The sequence below is a fragment of the Poecilia mexicana genome, unplaced genomic scaffold, assembly GCF_051168715.1.
Source record: "Poecilia mexicana isolate PSO_F unplaced genomic scaffold, ASM5116871v1 scaffold_4, whole genome shotgun sequence".
NCBI classification, from domain to species: Eukaryota; Metazoa; Chordata; class Actinopteri; order Cyprinodontiformes; family Poeciliidae; genus Poecilia; species Poecilia mexicana.
This window is the reverse complement of record NW_028263373.1, coordinates 22,047,875-22,068,625: the sequence shown is the minus strand read 5'-3', so window position 1 is coordinate 22,068,625 and position 20,751 is coordinate 22,047,875. Positions and strand designations below refer to the sequence as shown.

The following is a 20,751-nucleotide window of genomic DNA, read 5'->3' as shown; positions in this document are numbered from 1 at the left end:
CATCATAATAAACTCGGTCTCTATTATTTAAACGATGCAAGGACTTATATTTATGTTTTGACAAAAACTGAACAGTTCCCTCAGTTCCCCGGTTCCTACCTGGCGTCCCGCTGTGTACGCGGACCCCTCACGACTACGTCGGTGATAAAATTCACCTGTGACTGACAGCGTGGGACCGGGCCTCATGTGGACGCCTTGCTTAATCGCTCATCAAAACTCGGCGCTTCTCGCCTGCTGCTCCCCGGGTAGAAAATGAGAGAACAAGGCTGCTTTGCTGGGCGTTAATTTGCCCCAGAGTGGATCATCATTCCTGGAGTTGCAGAGATGTCAGGATAGCACTCCAGTCCACTCTTCCATCAGCAATACCCAACAGCACAGTGACAGAAACACAATAACGCTCGTCTGCTTACGTCAGTTAGAGTTTCGTGGCTTGTCACTGAAATGTCAATCGACCCGCTGCCTCGCAGGCCTGAAATTATTCCCGGCCCAACGCTCCGCTCGCTGCAGTTTTGTTTTTACACCATAACAGAGACCAAAAAGTTTTACAAAATTGATGCCATATGAATCAAATCAAAAAGAAACCAGCTGGCTCGGCTTGTGGGATTTCTGTTGAGACGTGTTTGTTTGTAGGACCGGAGGAGAAAGACTCCGGGGGGAAACTCTGCGGTTCTGCAGGATGAGGCTCTAACTGCGAATTGGAAATGATTTGGGAGCGAGGCCAGGGAACAGCCATTGTCACGTCAATATTTCCCGTCAGCCGTCACCTCGGGTCAAAAACCCGGAACGGACGGGTGGCTTGTCAGAAAAAAGAATACAACAGATAAACGAAGAATCTTTGGGTCTTTGTTGGTTTAAGATCATGTCTGCTTAAAGAGGAAACTGAAGGGATTCGTGGCATCGGAGTGGAGAAGAATAACAACAGTTTACAGTAAGAGAGCCAAATAGAAAGGAGGCAGCAGTAAATAACTCCAACAGGGAACACCAAGTGCCACTCACTGTTTAATTTCTAAGCTGTGAACACAACTAATTACAGTTTGTTGACATGCATATTGAATATAAATGACCCGACTATGTATGGAAAAGAAGTTTGAGGCTGAGGTGAAAACTGTGAGGTCATTTCTAAAACCTTCTGGGTTTGACAGAGCTCAGAAATGCAATATTTGAACAAATTGTGAGTCATTATACTTGAAGAAGCAGCAGGTGAGTTTCTTTAAAAATTAAAATATATAAATGAATCTACTTCTATCATTAGTTGATGCAATAATTACAGCCACAAAAAAGATTTCCAGAAGACCTGAGAACAAATTACACTGACAGATTATTAAAAATCTAGACTTTAAATTGAGCATATTTAGTCCGTAAATATAAAGAAATATTGTTTGCAGCAAGGCATAATTCAGTCCAGCATTTGCACAAATATTTAAAAGAAAAATGAATAACATTCATTTCTTTGTGGCTTTTGTTTCAAACAATAAAATGACAAAAAATGTGCTTAGTCTCACTTTTTCCACATAAGGTCAGGTTGGTTTGCATGTTTTTTCTTTTCCAAAATGTGAAATCTTGATTTGAAAACTGCAAACATGAACTCAGATCATCCAAGCATAAATGTTTGATTGATGATCGGCAAACACAAAACAAAAAGAAGGAATCTGTAAGCGGAAAAATACTTTTTCCCAGTACTGCATCTCTTTGGTGCAGAAACTGGACTGACATGAGCCAGATATGAGCTATTAAATCACTCCCGCAGAAAATTTGTCACAGGAGCTGCAGGGAATCTGCCTGCACTTCGAGAATATATGAGAGAGCAGCAAGAGCTGCAGAGAGATGATGATAATCAGAGATGACTCATCTTCTCAGAGCACGACTTCGTCTGCCGACGTGACTCCACCTTCCCACACCACCGCCTAAAGCACCGACAGGTTTGACTTTTGACCTCATGTAGACTGCATGTGTGTTAGGTTGTGGCATGTTGGCAAGCGGTGAAGCTCTCAGAGGGCGGGGCGACCTGCTGCGTCAGTGTCAAAGGTCAGCTTTCCTTTCTCTGCTGCTGCAAGGGTCAAAAGATCTCAGGTGAGAGTCGGTGTCAGTCAAACCAGACGTGGCTCCACATTTATCTGTCATTTTGGTCATGAAAGATGAGATCATTTCACTTCCTCGTGGTTAAGCTCCTTATGTGAGGAGGAGATGTTGCAAAGTATGCAAGAAACTACATTAAAAGATGCAATTAAACAAATAATTCAATTCCTTTCATGAATAATAAGATAAACTTTTCTTGCCTAAAATGCAGTAACAGCATTCCTTTAGTAGATGGTGGATCATTTGTAGCAAAGGATGAATCTGCAGCTAAAAAAAACAATTTCTAACATCAACATGTGAAAAGTCCAGCTGTTTCTGTTTGACTTAACATCAGCACAGTGTATCGCTGATCTGCTGACTGTTTTATGGTTAACCGGTGAATAACTTGATGCTCAAAAGATGACTTTTTTTTTTTTACATAATGTTAACCAATTGAAGCCACTTGTGGAGTTCTCAGTAGAGAATATTTACAGAAAAATACGTTTTGTTAATCTTCAATGAAAAACGAATCTATTTTTAATAAAATTTTGGCTTTGTTACCGCTCTGAATGTGTTGTTCTTTCAGCAACTTGCCTTTTTTCAGTCTGTTTACTTCACTTAATGATTAATTAATTAGTAAATTAGTTGACAATTATTTCAATAATTGATTCATCATGATTCATCGTTTCAGCCCTAACTGAAGTTAATTTTTGCACCTTGATCGACTGATCTTTTCAATCTCATAACCTGTCAATCAACAGATTGCACTTTGATTTACTTCCTCTGAGTTTAATAAAAAAAACTGGGTTTATCTTAATTCCTTTATTTTACATTAGATCAAACTCTTCCTACACACCTGGAAAGTATTAAAATGAATGAATTAAGTAAAATCAGAAATTGGATTCCTTTCCATTTTGCAGAGTGATTTTACCGCTACCATAAGAAATACACTTGAAACGTTTTTACACGTTTTTACCCTGAATGTGTGCGCTGCTGTAAATCTGTACAAGCAGCCAAAAAGCAACAGCTTCTATACGTAAACATAAAATTGGACGACCTTTTAACAACCCTACGCTTTGCATGAGAGAAATAAACCATCAACAGCATAGCTGCCATGACGTTTGCAGAGAAAAGCCCTAACACAACATAAATCACCACGACTTTCTCAGAAACAGCAGCGCTGAACACCTCAGACTGAGATATCAGTTGCAGGAGGAGCAACAGCTTCACTGCCTCGCTTCTGTCAACCTACACTTTAAGAGCAAAAGTCAAAAACACGAAACTGCTTGTTCCCAGGAAGACGAGCTCCTCCTGACTGCGTGAGTCAGAGTCTAGTTATCATGGGGAATCCCTGCTGAGAGATTAATCACAACGTAATGAGCAACTCTGAGTCTGACTTCAGTCTTTATCATCATCGCTGAGGAGACACGTCTGCAACTAAAAAGAGCAATCAGAGGCAGAAACGGGAGAAAATGTGGGTTACAGACGTGGATAAAAGTAGTGCTACTTCTCTGGTTATAAACAAAAAACTCACAATAGTCACTGAAATAACTTGGAGCTAACAAAAGTAATGATGAAGAAAAATTTACTGGAAAATAATCAATGAAATGAGATTTTAGCAAATTCCAAATACTGAACTTCTTAAGTCGAAGAAAGTGCTACAACTGCTAAGAAAATAAATAAATAAATAAATAATATTGTTACTCCTGACTGACTAAAACAGGAAATATTTAGCAGAGTAAAAAAGCTCCTGTATGCATCATTTTATAGCGTATCTAAGCATCTTTCTGTAAGTTACTTTGTCCTTTTAATTTAGTTTCCGCAAAAAGGCAAAAAAGAGAGAATAAATGTATAGTAAAAAAGTAGCTGTAAATAAAAATAATTAATAGATAACTACAAAACTTGAAAAATAAAAATTAAACTAATTAACAAAATAATATTAGAAATAAAATAATGTTAAATTAATGGAGTTGAAAATTATTATTGTCACACTGCATAATCAAATAAGTTGGGAAAATTATTATTATTATCATTGGATGCATTATTTGGCACATTTATTACTTTATCAAGCAATTTATTTATTTATTTATCACCAATTTTGGCAGGACTGAGCTTCCGTAAGGTCAGTAATGAAATAAAGGCAGCTTTTGAAAAAGAAATCCCCTAAATATGCTTAATATATAGCTAAATAGTTGATGACATTTTGAAAAAAATTTTTTTTTCAATTTTCTTTTAATCTAAAAAAAAATAAGGAGAACCTGAAGTCATGCAACTTGCTCAGTTGTTGGAGTTTTAATGGGAAGTCAGTGATTCAGATTTTACTTAATGTGTCAACCTGCATTTCTTTGATAATTAATGTCATGATTAGATTAGAATGGAAATGTTTCCTTCAAATGAATTGATTTATTTCATAGAAACTCTTTGTTATAAAGTTTAAAATGTTTTAAAAGTGGCCCGATCATTACAGACAACCTACATTGTTGACTTTCCCTGTAATGATTGGAAAAAAAAAAAAAACTTTAAAAATTGTCATATTTACGATTTTCTGAAAGAACAAAATGACTTTAGGTTTAGAACAAAAGTCAGAGAAGAAAAGTTCAATCTCAGAGCAACAATGAAATTTCTGAAATAAAAAGAAGAAATGCAAACATTTATGTTTCTGATGACAAATCTCACTAACTTATGAATTATCCTGCTTAACATTGAAGGCAAACACATCAGCTGAACTCTTAGATTTCCTTTTTCGTTCAGGTACAAACATCTGTTCTTCCCACAATAACTATCGAAAACATCAGCTCCAGTTTGAAAAAGGAGAATTTAAAAGTCACGAAGGCGAATAATTAGCCACTAATCATCCTTTTCCACACAGTCAACGGCCCCTTTAACTAAATAAGAAACAAAATGACGTGTTCCCCTTTTCTGAAAATGTAGGAAAAGATTGCATGAATCACTTCAAACAGACTCTCCTGCTCTTTCTGCTTCGACTTCATCATTAGATACGTGTGGTAAATCCATCGTACCTATAAATATGTTCAGCTCAGCATTCGTTTGCAGCGTGCCCTTGATTTTTTTCCCTTTTATTACAGGGTTGACATTATAAAGTTACTTTGATCCTTTCCCCACCTCCCCGCTGATGGCGTCATTACTTTCTGGAAGGTCAGCCGCACAGTCAGTGTTTCCTTCTGTGACTCGTAAGGAGGCAGACAAACATCTGGTCCCAGTAACGTGTCGTCATCCCGCAATCACTGACAACAACTTTAGTTTCAGTTTGCCCACCATGTGCTTCTAATATACAGTAAAAACCTTCAGGAATTTCAACTTTTAGTTCCTGATTTACAGTTTTCATTTGGAGCTCTAAAATATGAGCTTTGATTCTAGTTTCTTTTTTGGGACTGTAATAAATACCTTTTTGAGGAGGTAGTAAGTTTTACCTCCTTGTCTGAGTTTTCATAAACAACATGATGTTTAAATTAAATGGCAAAAATAAGGGATTACTCGGTTCTGATGTATTTGGGAGAGTTTGGGAAACTCTTTGGAAATCATCACCTCTATAACTTATTTACTGACTCTCATTCCTCTCAGCAAAATTAAAGAGGCATGTGAATCTGATTTAAGATGTAATGCAGATCAATAAAAACTCTACACTGTTTCCCAAAGCTGCGGTCAAGACGCCACTGTGGGAAAAAACAGGGAAAAAGCACTATGGGAAAAAGCAGGGAAAAAGAATCAGACGGATTTTTAATCGCACAGGTTTGACATCATGCTTACAAAGCAGATTAATGTTAGAAAAGTCATATTCTAACACAGATTCTACATTTTTACTTTCATAACACTGCAGAAATAATGTTCATAAAAGGCTGAGCAGTTAAACAGGAAACAGTTTGTGAAGTTCACAGATGAAGTGTCAGAGGTCAAACTGATTCTTCATTAAATGTGGAGTCCCACAAGGTTCCATGTTCGGATCTAAACCCTTTAAAGTTTACGTTATCATCTGTCAGGTATAACGTAAAATAAATTAGAAATGAAATATCTTGATGGACTAAAATATAGAATAATTTGGATCAGGAGCTTAAAAAGTTATAAAACTATTTAGATGCACTGAATTTATGAACTAATGTTTTAGATATTTATATTAATTCTGTTATACTGTAATATGAAAGTTTAATTTCTTCTTTCTCCTCATGAAATGCTGAAAAGTTTTAAAACTTGTTTTAATTTTACGATAAAGAGTAAATACTGATATGCCTTAATGAAATTAATAAAATAAGAGATGAAAACAGCAAGAATGACATCATCCTGAGGGAGAATGTGATAATATCCTTGCTAAATGACTATATTACTTCCTGGTTTTATTTACTGGAAGCTGAAAAGTTTGGTGACTGTTTGTCTAATAATCAGAATGTCAGTAATCGTCACATCAGTCCAAATGATTCACCGCTTCACCACTGGAACAGACCAAAACGACGTGATTCAACTGGCCTTTTCCACAGAAAACTCGCACAGAAACTCTGTTCTTCCTGTGGAAACTCGGGAAGTAAAACCATCCACAGGGGCTGCTGGTCGTCTATTCTGACTTTATCCATCACTCATCCACAAAACAGGACAAGAATGACCAATTAGGTCTGGAGAGAGCATCTTCAGGGTTTACCTTTCCTCTATCCAGGATCTGTAGAGCTTTAGAGTCAGGAAAAGAGCAGCTAATCCCACACATGCTGGACACAAACGTTTAAGTGTTACAAAGCGTTTTTAGTAAAAGCCAGTCACTAAGGAGAGTTTAAACTTCCTCCAAGCTGTCTCTTTGATGGCCTGACTTGTCAGCTACTTTACTGCCCTCTTCTTTCGTTTTCTTTATCTAAAAGAAAAATCATTGGACATGAACATTTCTACTGAAAGTGCTTTAAGCTGAAGTCAAATTCCTTGCTTGTGCAGAAAATCTTGATTCTGATTCTCTACAGTTCATTTGACTCCACTGGTTTCTCGGATCAGCCCTGTTTTTTAACTGTAGTCCATAAATTATCATCATGTTGGAGATTCAGAAGCTTAACAGCATAATGCTGCCACCACCATGATGAACAAACCAGGGAAGATTTTGACCTTGCTTATGGTCTTAGTACATCTGAAATACAACAACTTGCAAGCAACTTTCCAACAAAATATTGGAGCTTGTTTTTAAGTCAATAAAAATAAGCAACTGATTTAAAAAAAAAAAGATTAAAAGCCCCAAAGTAATATGATATTCATGTCCGTGATAAAAGCATTTAGACTTGTGATGGGCTATGTGGGTCAAAACCCTGGAAGTTTCTGCGAGGCTGTGATTAAGCGCATGAAAAGGTAACAGGAGCCGAGAGTCAATGCTCCATCCGGATTTTTAGGAAATCAAATTAAAGCAATCTGACCTCAGTTTAAACCCGACAGATTCAAAGACTTGTGAAGGTAAAACATCCAGAATATCTACAGCTGGTGCAAAAGTAACGTCGGTGCTGAACAGAAATAATTCAGAGATAGGTGTCGAAAAACAATAGCAGCCGTTTCTGAAGCGAGAGTCGATGTGAGAGTTTGATTCTGGTTACATTTTATTTGGATTAGGATTCATGCTTCTACTATTTGAGAATGTGCTTAAAAAAGCCTGAAAAAAAAATCAAAGTACGTTGCTGAATAAAAAAAGCTTAATTTTCACAAAACAACATCACAGTCAGTTTCAATAAATTGGAAGATTTGTCAAATTAAAAGTATATTTTAAAATATTCTGGTCAGAAAAGCACCGTAATATAAACTGACATGAAGCCTTAAAAACACTAGACGGTGTGTAATTAATCTATAAAATATTTCTTCACTGAGAGAATTTACTGAAATAAATCAACTTATAACTTATATCACAATGTAGAAATCTTCCCTGAGTGGATGACCTAAAATAAACCTTAGTTCATGTTTTTACGCCAAAGACTCACATCTTTCTCCTCATATAAATTAATATAATTTGAGCAAAAACCAGCTTTCCATTGTGTAGCAACACTTTGAAGTTGTGTAACAACTACATCTGGACTGATGTCATATCGGTCTTACCGCCTACGCTTCTGGACGATGTCTATGGGCCGGTTGACGGCGCACGGTGACCCGCAGATGTTCCCGCTCCGCACTTTGAAGCAGCGATCCTGGACCGAGGGCGCCAGGTACATACAGTTAGTCGGTAAACTCATCTCTGCGATTCCTGTGAGTTGCCCCTCTGCTTCGGTTTCCACTAATTGTCCTCTTCCTCCAGCGAGCGTTCCTCTGCTCCTCGGCTCCTGACGTCTCTCTGCTCCCCTCTGCAACATGTCTCCAGTGAGACGCGGGCGGACGGAGGGAAGCCCTCCACGGCGCGGTTCGGGGGCATGACTCCAGTCCGGGGAAAGGGAGCGACAGGGAACGAAAGCAGGGTGGGATTCAAAGAGTTATTTCCTCCATGGCATGCTGCTGCTTCATGTGGTGAAACAGAAGCGACCGGCTCCGAATCCACATGGACAAGTTGAGAGCTGAACTCTCCTTGTAATCCCTCCCTTCACGGCTCACTCGCTGTGGCTCTTTCTGGGTGCCTCCTCCTTCCAGGCTTAAAAAAACAAACAAATGCATGTACAGTATGTGTGGCGAGAGACGAGAGCAGCCTTCAGCTGGATTTGCTGCACCATGTGTGTGCAGAAGGTGAATACTCTGATACTCTGTGATGTTTGAACTCTGCTACACGCAGGCGGTTTTGTCTGGGGCTCAACAAAGACACACACCGCTCAGAAATCGGAAAACCAGATCTTTTTTTGATCCCTCTTCGGTGTGGAAGTTGTTACTGAAAGAGGAAGAGTCGGATTAGAAAGCTGCAGTATCAGAAGGATGTTTGCTTCTTCGTCTTTTGTACTTTTGAAGTCTTCTGCCACAAAAAACATTTATCACAACTCAAATCTGGAATACTGACTGGTTCCAACTCTGGTTGGTTCTGTTTTCCTTTGTTTTTTTTTTCTTGTTTTTTTCACATGGTAAGGTAATTATGTAAATTTTTCGATCTGATTCTCCCTTCCAACAATCTTAACGACGCTCCGACTACCGGGATGGTTCTAACAATAATGCTAAAGGTGACCTAATATGATTCCTTTAACGGGTTAAGATCGGCCTATGGGCGATACAAAATATGTTCATTACATTTCCTTCATTTCCTTCTTAGACAATGATATTTCAGTCTGCTCAGTTGTGTCTATTTGAGCACTTTTTAGAATGAGCTGTTTTAAGGTGTCTTGTCACTTTAAATCCAAATCAGCTGCTGCTGGTCACGCCTCCCAACTCAACGTTTAAACTCACATGTGAAAACGGCTGCAAGGAGATGCACAATTATACAACCTTACATCTTTGAAAAGCAGAAGTGGCACTTCCTGCACAACCAACAAGAATGCAGCAAGTGGTTTCTGAATGGTAAGTCAACAACTGAACATGTGTCTTTTCCAGCAGCCATTGTACAGCGCATGCAGCAGTAAAACCAGCTGAATGGGTTACCTAGCAACCCAAGTTGAGCTTAGGTTGCTAGGTAATGGACTGGGGTTTTCTGAGGTTGCTAGGTAATGGGCAATGCCTGCCAATTTGTGACATTACAGGTCATTTTAGAGACACCAGAAAACTTTAACCTATTACCAAAAAACAACTGGATGGGTTGTTCTGCTTGTAAACACAATAGAAACCCAAATGGAAGTACAAAAACGTGCAAAATGTGAATTTTGCATAACACATCTCCTTTAAAATTCAACTGACAACTTTAAAATCCTGCCATGTGAACCAACTAAATCAACCAATCAGAGATGGGCTTTGGGAGAGAAGTAACTACATCACATTACACAGCCAATTTAAGTTTTTATACTAATTCATTTTGCTACATTAATTAAACTACCCCATGAAGAAGCTGCTTCGTCTCAAGTTTTGTAACATTTAATAAATCTAGTAAAGAAAACCACAGGTTTACACTTAAAATTTTAACACAACCCCTGTTTAGCTAACTTCAAAGACAGCAAAAGTTCACCTGGAAGGCGAGACGACACACGTTTCAGTGTTCAGTAACGGCAGCAGTGGGATTGCTTTCACCACAGGGACCGATTGGACTTACTGGAACCCACTGATGTCACAAAGTGGCAAGCTCCCCCACTGTCAACACTGCAGGCAAATATTTGTCTTCTGAGACAGCAAGAGATGGACGTGTTGGCAGTCACAAGCGGGAGTGGAGGTGGACAGCAATGACAGACCATTTAAATAAATAATTGTAGAGTCTAACCAGATGGGCTGATGTGCCGCTGACAGGGGAGCAGAGGCAGGGATTTCACTTTGAAGACCTCTCCACACCAGCATGGATATTTAGAAAAACTGCACATTTTTTTGTTGAGTTTGCACCAAAGTGGGGTTTTAAAGACCATTTGAGGTCCATGGAAAACATGCAGGATAGTAGTCAATGTTTCCAAGAATTGATCATTGAGGAAACGAAGCACAGCATGTCATCACAAGAACCTCATGCCAGTGGTGGTGGAGGGTTGATGAGATGGGCTTGTTTTTGTGAGGGTTTGGTTTTTATGGGTATCGATTTAGGTTTCTGTGTTCAGTTGGTTCTCTGTGTTGCCCCGTCTGCTCCTCGATTGTCCCTCGTTTCCCCTGATTACCTTGTGTACTTAATCCCACCTGTGCTCCCTGCTCCTGGTCGAATCCTCGTTGTTTCCTTGTCAGGTTCTTGTCAATAGTTGTAGTCATTAGTTTGTTGTCACTACTGTCTGTTCAGGTAGGAGTCTACCAGTTGCTACCAGAGTTAGGGCCTCTGCCGCTGCCCACCTGTGCTGCCTGGATTTTTGTACGCTGACATTTTCATTAAACTGATCTTTTTCCTTCTCAGCTGGGATCCTCCGCATTTATCCTCACCAACCCGCAAATCGTGACAGTGTTGTAGACCTGGGCACCTCAGAGTCAACCATGAACTCCTCTGTTTATCAGAATATTTGAGAATCAAATGTAATGCCAGTAAATCTGTAAATAGTACCAAACAGACCAAACCTCTATCAGAATAAATGCAAACTCAAATGCCAGAGTTTTGACTAATATTGTACCTCGTTGTTTCAGCTTCCCACGCTGCATTTCCTTTGAATGTTTCAGGTATGTTCTGCAAACAAAAGTATAAGCAAACAGGACATTTTCTGAGAATAAATTGCAGTGGCATTAAACAGTAAAATTTATAAACACTGAATCATAAACAGACAGGGATCTACTGTAAATGGAAAAACCTGTGACACCGTTTCCAAAATATAAAACATTAAAATAAACGACATTCGAGAATTTTCAACATTTACCTCCAAAAAATTTCTTAAATACTACAAACAATACTACCAAAGCTACCATTTCCTTCTTAAATTTCTACAACAATATTGCATAACATTCTGATTATATCTAACTAACTTCATGAATCTTATATTATTTCTGTCCCAATTAAATTAAAAGTCACAGATGCCTGTGTTAACAGGGTTACATCACTTGGCCTGCTGCTACACTAACGGCTCCGTTGTTCAAAACTAAGAAAAAAATCTAGTCCTTCTGCCAGCATGTTTCAGAAGAGAAAAAAATTATTTTCTGTCATTCCTGCATATTAAATTATTACCAGACCAGACCACTGACCTCTAGTTCACCGCATTTGCATGTCTATACAGCATAATGATACAATTTCCTCATTTCTGAAAAATTAGAAGCAATGTGTTGCGCTATTAGTAACCATAAACAGGTTCACTGCAAAAACACACAATCTTACCAAGTATTTTTGTCTTTTTCTGATGCAAAATTAACTTACTTATCACCAACACATAGGAGCTTGTTTAAAATCCATAATTCTTGAATACTGAGTACTGGTTCCACTGGCAGATTATTTCACCTCTAACATGGGGAAAATTTATTTTTATAAGTGAAATAATCTGCCAGTGGAATTAATACTTTCTAAATCTATTCTAAGGAATTATTAACATTTACTAACTCTTATATCTTGCTGAAAAGTCACTTTTAAGTTAGTTTTGTCTTATTTCAATTGTACTAAGATATTTGCACTAGAAACTAGTACTTTTTTTCCAGTGTTGCTGAAGCAAATCATGAGTATAATCACTTCTTATATTAAGTGGAACCATGAGCTAAAATCCACCGTGGAAACTGAAAATGAATTTTAATGATGTTTTACAATAATAACAACAAAACTGACATGGGAAAGCAAGAGATCAATCCAGCACCCATGAGCAAAAACACGTCAAAAACATCCAATTCCCCTCCAGCTGCTGCAGATTGAAGCAGAGTTGTGATCCAGATTTGTTTTCTCATCTAAAGAGTTGGCCCTGTTGAATTTGCATGGATTGATGAAAGGCTCCCTGTCATAATGTTTCCTCAGGAGCATGAGTAACACAATACTGCAGAACATCCCGTCCTGTTTATCAGCCTCCTGGCAGGAAAAGCACTAAAACCTCACACCTTTTATTAAAGGTAAACAGAACATAGAGCTAAAACAGCACAAGTTTGTTTTAAATCATTAAGACCAGGTGGACATTTGCTTCTCGACAAACTGTCAGGCATCAGCGTCCAAATAAAATGAAAGCCTTGTTTTAACGTTTTAAGTGGTCGTCACTATTAGGCTTAATGAGGGACTTCTAAAGTTTTCTTTGGCTTATTTTTCACTCAGTGTGCAAATAAAAGACATGTGGATACACATCAGACTTTAAAGACTATCAATGTCAGCAGAACGTTACTGAAAAGTCATGTTTTTAGGGAAAAAACAGCAAAAACCTGACACTGAATCTGAAATATTCATCAAACATGAAGTTCATCACATTTCAACAATCTTATGCCTACAGTTCTTTAGAAATCAACTTGTCTGTTTAAATTATTAGACTAAAAAAAATTGCAACATATTGTCCCTCATACCATGCCTAGCCAGGTATTTCTGGTTTAGTTTCTGGTGCAAATATCTCAAAATAAGACAAAATTAGCCTGCAAGTAACTTTTCATCAAGAAATATGAGCTCATTTTAAGTCAATAATTCCTTAATATTGGTTAAAAAAGTCTTAGTTATAAGTGAAAATATGAGAATATTGTTTGAAATAAATAAATCAAATCAAATAGCTTCCATCTAGGTTATTGCATGTTTCCACTCGTGATGATTTATTGCTGGAGACGAGCTCCAAGTCTTGGACAGTGGAAAGTCTCTGAGGCCATAACCCTAACCTTTAGCTCCATCCTCAGATTCTCTAGGAAATTCAGCTCACTAAAAAACACTAATATCACATCCAGTCAGAGGAAATATAGCTCTGGAAAAAAAAAATCAAGACCACTTAAAATGATCTTTTCTCTTATTTTACTTTTTATAGCTATATGTTTGAGTAAAATGAACATTGTTCTTTTATTCTATGAACTACTAACAACATGTCTCTGAAATTACAAGCAAAAAATTTGTATTTATTTGCAGAAAATGAGAAATGGTCAGAGTAACGAAAAACATGCAACGCTTTCAGACATCAAATAATGCAAAGAAAACAAGTTCATATTCATTTAGAAACAACAATACTAATGTTTTAACCCAATGTTGCACACTTAATATATAATCAGTGTGATTTCACAGGGGCGTTTTTTATTGAGCCTGCGCTCAATTTCTGTTGGCTTGCTAAATATTTCCAATCTTGATCAAACAATTAATCATTGGTATCTTTTGCTCAAATATCAGACTATTTCACCATAGCTCACTTCTCAAATGCGAGTGAGATAATGTAAAGAGACTGTCTGCTAACACAGACAGAGCCACAGTTAGCGCATCCGCTGATCAGCCGTTACTGCGCATGAGCGCTCACTGTGGTCTACACGCCCACTGGTGGCGACCTGCTGTAACTACAGCTTAATGCCTCTCAGCCGAATAGAAGTGCAGCTTAAAAATTATTTCTATGGTCAAACATAAGTCTTCAATGTAACTAAGGAATGAGAGGGGATGTAATTATTTCTGATGTCCATTCTGTCACATCCAGAAGAGTTTAGAAATCAACATTTGGTGGAGTAACCAGGAGGTTTTCAATGGGCTTCAGTGGAGTGGACTCTTAGTTTTTCTTGAACTGTATGTTGGTAATTTAAAAAAACCCTCCAATGCTTTAAATCAGTTTCCAGGCATAGACAATGGATAAAGTTCAATCTGCAACAAGGGTGTGAATAGTTCTGGGCTTAAATGAACAAAGCACAGCGATGTAGAAACCTAGAGCGCTCTGCCTATTTTTAACACAAACAAGCAACATGATGGCTGAAAACCCCAGCATCACAATTATAAATCTAAAGTTACATTAAAATAAAACCCATTTTCCTCCACCAGGCTACTTGTGCAACATGTTTGGGAAACGTATCGGGCTCAGAAGCAGATGCTGGGGTCAGGGATTTACTGGGAATGAAGTGTTTGTTGGGCCACAGTGTAACCAAATCCCAGCAGCCAAATGACTTCTCCAGCCCAGCTGGCTTCTGGCTCCTATGACAGCATTACTTCTGCTAATGAGAACAAGCTGTGAGGGAGGAGTGTCATGAATGTGCATGCATCTGTCCCTGTGAGTGTGACTGACACAGTGTGTGAGTGTGTGTGTGTGTGTGTGGGGGGGGGGGGGGGGGTCAGAGCCAAGTTTACACTGATATGCTTTGAAGAACAGAGTCAGAAATTGGTTTCATGATTGGGAGGAAGTTTGTAGGTGGAGAACTGGAGAGAAATGTAATAAATAATCACAGAAGGAGAAGAAGTGTGTCATGTTATGTTTCACAGAGAAATATATATGAAAGCAGTTTGAAAAGATACATCGATCCAATGATAATATCTGCATCCGTCACGATATTGAAAAACATTTTAGATCGATTATTGGTGACAATGCGTCCAAACTACAACGCCAGATCTATTCAGTCTAATTCTATGCTTTATGATTTATTTTACATTCTATTAGAAATCCTAACCGAACTTTCTGAACCATTTTCAAAGAAGGTTTGTGGTAGTTTATTATTACATGTTTGACCTCTTTTTTTTTTGTCAGTTTCAGTTTCTTCATTATTTATTTCACATTTACTCCTAATTGCACCGACTGAACAAATTTAAATTGTTTTTACATGTTTCACCAAGATGTGAAGCTTTTAGTGGATTCAAGTGTGCTGTAGAGTTATCAAATAAATGTGTAATTCATTATATTTATATCTGTGAGAAAAACAAAAGAAACATTTTAATAATTCAGCACTGTTCTTCTGTATCGGATTGGTATCGGCCGATACCAAACCTCAGATATCAATATCAGAAAATCCTTATTTCATTATTCTATAGAAGCATCAGGACATTAACTGTTTTTTATGCTTCGTGCTAAGAAATAATCGTAGAACAAATCAAGTAAAAGTTTGTTTTTTAAGAAAATGTGGAAAACACAGCATTAGTTGACCACAGGGTTGTACAAAATAAAAAAAATTATTTGTTCTCGGTGAAGCAGAAGCAAAGGTTTCCTGCAAGACCAGAACAAAAAGTCTCCTTCACCTGTCGATGTTCATAAAAGTCTCATTTCTCTGCTTCTCACAGAGTTCTGCTACCAGCTCCTCCAGCAGCATTTTCAAAACATCTTTTGTTTTCTAGGTAAAATAGACACATTTCACACCAAACATGTCCAGAAAAATCTCTTGCCTGAATGTTCAGATAAACATTTCCATGCTTATACTTGGATATAACTGACAGATGAACAGCTTCAGGCAAAAAGAAATTACTTTTCAACCAGACTAAAATACTGCTTAAGATTTTAATCAAAAACACATTCAGATATTCAGAATTAATCTATTACAAGCTTAAAAATGTGCGATATCAAAGTAATCTTACTGTGTCTAAACGTTTAAATTTAAAGAAGTAATAATAATAAATTATTTTCTTTAATTATTAGAAAGTATTTTGGTTTATTCAGATTCATTGTTAGACAGAGAGAAACCAGGTTTAATGGGGGGTTTTATGTGGAGTAGAATCAAATGTCAGGCGTACAGATAAACTGTTGTTCTACCTCGAGTTGAAAGGGCAATTAAACAAAACAAAAGAAATTAAAACTACTTTTTCACCACAGAATAGCTGGCACGTTAAATTAGCTCCACACTGACTTTCTCCTGCAGAACTTAATTCATGAACTCCCACAAAACAAACAACTAGAGACGATTAGAAAGTGTTATTTCAGAAAATAAAAAAGTTTCTGCTATCCTCACTTAATTATACAATAGATTTTCTGTCAAAATTAATTAGCAGCAACATCAATCCTGATTTATTCAGTAAAATAAATGCAATCACAGGATTTTTGTTTTGAACTAATGTATGTTTCTGAGTGTGAATGTCCACTAGAGGTCGCACTTTGCCTAGAAAGACAATGTGTTTCCACAGAAAGTCACATTATCCATTATGACAGCAGCCGGCAACAGAAACTGGTTCATGAAAGCAGTTTTTCTCCTGATTTTTGAGGCAAATATAAAACTTGTCAGATTTGTCTTTCTCTCAGTAGCATCTAGTAGGTTAACTCTACGAATTGTTTCTTTTTTAAGTTGCATAAAACACACAGAGGGATCAAAAAGCACCTACAGCGACTCTCTCTCTGGTGGAACAATCGATATGGATTTTGGGACGGGTGACGAAGGCAGGTTGCTGGGAGCGCGCTGCTTAGCGTGTGTGTTTGTACACACACAATGGCCGGGGAGCATGTGTCACATTCACGTGTTGCGTTCAGCCAGGCTGGCGGGGCTGGGGAACTATTCCAGGCTCAGCCCGTTTTATTTTGGGGGTCTGTTGTGGTGACGCTGCCCAACACCTCTCCCCACCCCCACACCGTCCCAGTACTGACTGGTACTGGGTGCACTGGGCCTGGTGTAGGTCCTGAACTGGGTGGAGAGCCGGACTCCCCAGGTTCTACACTGTAAAACATCTGAAGGTGGTTTGAATTGAACGTGAAAGTCCATCTGCTGCCTAGAAAATGCAACTTTCTAGGCAAGAAAGTTGCAGGCAAGTATGGATATCTACTTATTTTACTTTAGAATAATTTAAATTCTTATTTCAAATTGCATGAACAAAATGTCTGATCTGATAATGAATTTTACTAAACATCACAATGAATTCATGGCCCCTGCGCAAGGATGACGCACAAATTCGTGAAGCGTTCCTCATTTTAGTGTGAACAGGACATAAAAACAAACATTTCCCTTAATAACACTTCATAACTCGCTACATTAAAGAGTAAAAGATAGTTGACACAACTAAACGCAGCTCAAATGTTTTGGAGTGTAAACTTCACCACATCCAGGGGTTTTCCAATGAAATAATATTTTATTCATGCATCTCTGATATTATCCAGTTTAGAACAAAAAATAAATGTACTAACATATTTCTACAGCTATAAATAAAGTTTTCTATGACGTTTTTGTAACTTCAATTGCAAAACAAAGACGTCAGAGGTAATAAATAACCACTGCAAAAACACAAAATCTTACCAAGTATTTTCGTCTAGTTTCCAGTGCAAATATCTCAATACTCTTGAAACAAGACAAAATTAACTTACAAGTAACTTTTCACCAAGATATACGAGCAAATCTTTAATATCGATTTTAAAAAGTGTTAGTTTCACTGGCAGATTATTTCATTTAAAACAAGACTTGTTTCACATGTTATAAGTGAAATAACATACTTTTTAAAAATTAATATTACGGAATAAAAGCTCCTACAACTTTCTGAAACGTTACTTTTAAGTTGATGCAAGTCATTGAGTTTTGCACAGTTTTGTGCCTCCATTCTGCTTCCTTTCGATAATAATATTCATCTTAATGTCATTAATTATTATTACTATGCAAAGATGTCGTCATATATGAAGCCAATTAGTTCCAGTCAGTTAAGTAAAGCATAAACTTGCATCTTCTGCCTCCATTTATTTCTTGTTTGTCCTAAATTGGAATAATTTGAGTATCAAAAGGATAAAAAATATCCAAGAACCAGAGTTGTGTTTTCAAACAAGACGTAATAACCTGAAGTGCATCACTGGATTTTTTTTGGGCATTTGTTTTACCAGCAGCCCTGACAGAAAAAAATATAGTTTCTAACATTAACATGCTAATAATAACAAAGCTGGACAGAGAGAGTATATATTTGCAGCTAATAAAGCGATATTAGCTGAAACATGCAAACGGAAACTGAATGATGCATCTCTCTGATCCTGCTTGAAGTTTTAAAGGTGTTATTTCTATTTTTAAGCTGTAAGACACTGTTCCTTTGCTGTGGATAGATTATTTATAGGTTGACACTTCTTTTATCCTCCACATCTCTACTTCCTTCAGTTTTAAGCACACAATGTACAACGTGTGAGAAAATTAGTTAAAAGGAAAAAAACAGCCACTTTCAAAGATCGCAGGTGAGTGCATAAATTAATTAAAGGATAAGGAAATAAAAGGTGTTTTAAAGTGTTTGCACAATATCAGCACAGTGTACGTAAAGTTTTCTTTGACATGGAGGTGTGGTGTGTGTCTGTGGTCACTGCAAGTTATAGTACAGCTTGAGGCTGAGTCACCAAATGACCCAGCGGCGGTGTAAAGAACTGGGTGGTTCCCCTGTTAACGCAAACCAGCTTCAGGTTTGACACCAGTACAGACAGAATCACCACAACACATGCAGCGGCAAAATGTGCAGAAATCAAACAAAACAAGTTACAATCGCAACATCAGACAAGCAAAGACATGCAGAAGGTGGCCGGCGTGGGGTTATCGTTGGAGCAGAGTGAGTCAGCGCTTTATTGTGATGTCAGCTGCAGCAGGCTGGGAGACCGTCCACAACTCCCTCCTTCTGCTCAGAACATCAGAACCACGAGCGCCTCACAAACCGAAGCATCACCGACGCAAATTTATCAGCATTTACTTCAAGAGCTGAACAAACATGGCAGAAAAATATAGAGAGAAAAAACAAAAAACAGGAAGTCTATAAACAGAATGCAGCCACAAAGAAAACTGGCTTCCTCTCAGAAAGAGTTAGGCAACATGGCAGCAAATAAAAAGCAATGCTGCTAAGCCGCGCAAAAACTGCAGCGTTTAAAGAACTGCTTTTTCACTGAACAAACTTCAGTACATCTAATTGGGATTTTATGTGACCCAGAGCCAGACAAAACAGTGAAAGTGAAAATAGTGGTTTATAATTTTATCTAAAAGATAAAATCTGAAGAATGTGGCATGTACTTGTGCATGCATTAAGCTCCTTTCTCAGAGGTTTTAAAAGAACATTAGTGAGTAAAAGGAATCATGAAGAATACAGGAAATAAGTCAGGGAGACAAGTTCAGAGAAAAAGAGAGAGCATTAATTAGTGGAAGAGCCAAAAGGCAAATGGTGACTCTGGAGGAGCTGTAATCACCCAATGTCTCAAAAAAAATCTGACCTTTACAAATGAGTAGCAAGAGGAAAACAACAAATCCCAGATAAAGTTTGTAAAAAGCCATTAAAGTGAAGCAGCAAAATGTTATTTATGAAGAAACACACAAATACGCTGAACAAACGATCTCAGTGACAGGCAGCATGATGCTGTGGGGATCAATTTCTGGTCGGAGTTGTTGTTTGGATGGATGGAGCTAAATGAAGGGCACTCCTGGGAGAAAATGTGTTTGGACTTGTTGGCAGAGTTTCGCATTTCAGCAACTCTAAACATCCAGCTGGAAATACAACGGACGATTGTATTTCATCCAGGACATACATTGCCATTTAATTCAAGATTTAAAATGGCCTAGTCAAAGTTCAGACCTAAAGCCAGTTGAGAGTACGTAGCAAGACTTAAAAATGGATGTTCACAGTTATTTTAGAGAGAAATACACTGCAAAAACACAAAATTTTGTCAAGTATTTTTAATCTAGTTATATTAGTACACTTGAAATAAGACAAAAATAACTTGAAAGTAACTTTTCAGCAAGTTATAGTAGCTTGTTTTAAGTAAATAATTAATTAATATTTATTTAAAAAGTATTAATTTCACTGGCAAATGATTTGTGTTAAGCGGAATAATCTAAAAGTTACGCGTAAGTTTGTTTTGTCTTATTTAAATTGTACTAAGATATTTAAACAATAAACTCGACCATTAAATACTTTGCATAGATTTTGTGTTTTTGGAGTGTCGGAAAAGATTAAATTTAAAAAATGTGTAAACCTGGTAGAAACCCGGTTCAATAAACCTGTAACTGCTAAAGATGACTCTTTAAATTCATTTTCAGCTTTTTGTCTGTATAAAAGTTAGAAACCATGTGTCACTTCAATTCTGCTTCACGGTCACACAAAAAATTCAATAAAATGCCAAACAATGAATAAATGTGAATTCTTCAGAATGAAATGCTCATTATCTTTCCTCCACAGTTACTGTGAAAGTCATAGTTCACTGAAATAAAGTAATATTTTAGGATTAAAGTGGTGAATATTACACCTCTCAGAATAAACTATTAGAAATGTCTGGATAAAAAACAAAGTCAAAGTTTAAGATATTTACAAGTTAGAGTTACTTTTAACAGATCATAATATTTACAGATTTTAATTTGGTATTATCCTCCAACTCCAGACTTTTAAAACTTTACACAACCTTGAATTTTGTCAGAAATAACAACAGAGACGAGCTGCAAACAGGAAATGTGTTAATTTCTAATCAATCC

At 37.4% G+C, this 20,751-nt stretch overlaps 1 protein-coding gene, 1 long non-coding RNA gene and 1 other non-coding gene across 6 annotated transcripts in view; 2 read left to right on the top strand and 1 right to left on the bottom strand.

Annotated features, from left to right (window-relative positions):
- LOC106928882 (3',5'-cyclic-AMP phosphodiesterase 4C) overlaps nt 1-20,751 on the bottom strand; it is a 120,259-nt gene that overhangs the window by 37,106 nt on the left and 62,402 nt on the right. For 2 of the 4 annotated variants that reach the window (XM_015005445.2, XM_015005447.2), the window contains exon 1: nt 8,119-8,369. The exons of the other annotated variants lie outside the window; for them this stretch is intronic. In XM_015005445.2, the coding sequence (XP_014860931.1) occupies nt 8,119-8,369 (251 nt within the window). Of the gene's footprint in view, nt 1-8,118; nt 8,370-20,751 lie in introns of those variants that run through there. 4 annotated transcript variants of the gene reach the window in all.
- LOC148159981 (uncharacterized) lies at nt 9,406-11,132 on the top strand. The gene is made up of 2 exons (XR_015762703.1): nt 9,406-9,489; nt 10,943-11,132. It is a non-coding gene; the product is annotated as an uncharacterized LOC148159981 (long non-coding RNA).
- On the top strand, nt 17,155-17,258 carry LOC148159980 (U6 spliceosomal RNA). Its single transcript, XR_015762782.1, has one exon. It is a non-coding gene; the product is annotated as a U6 spliceosomal RNA (small nuclear RNA).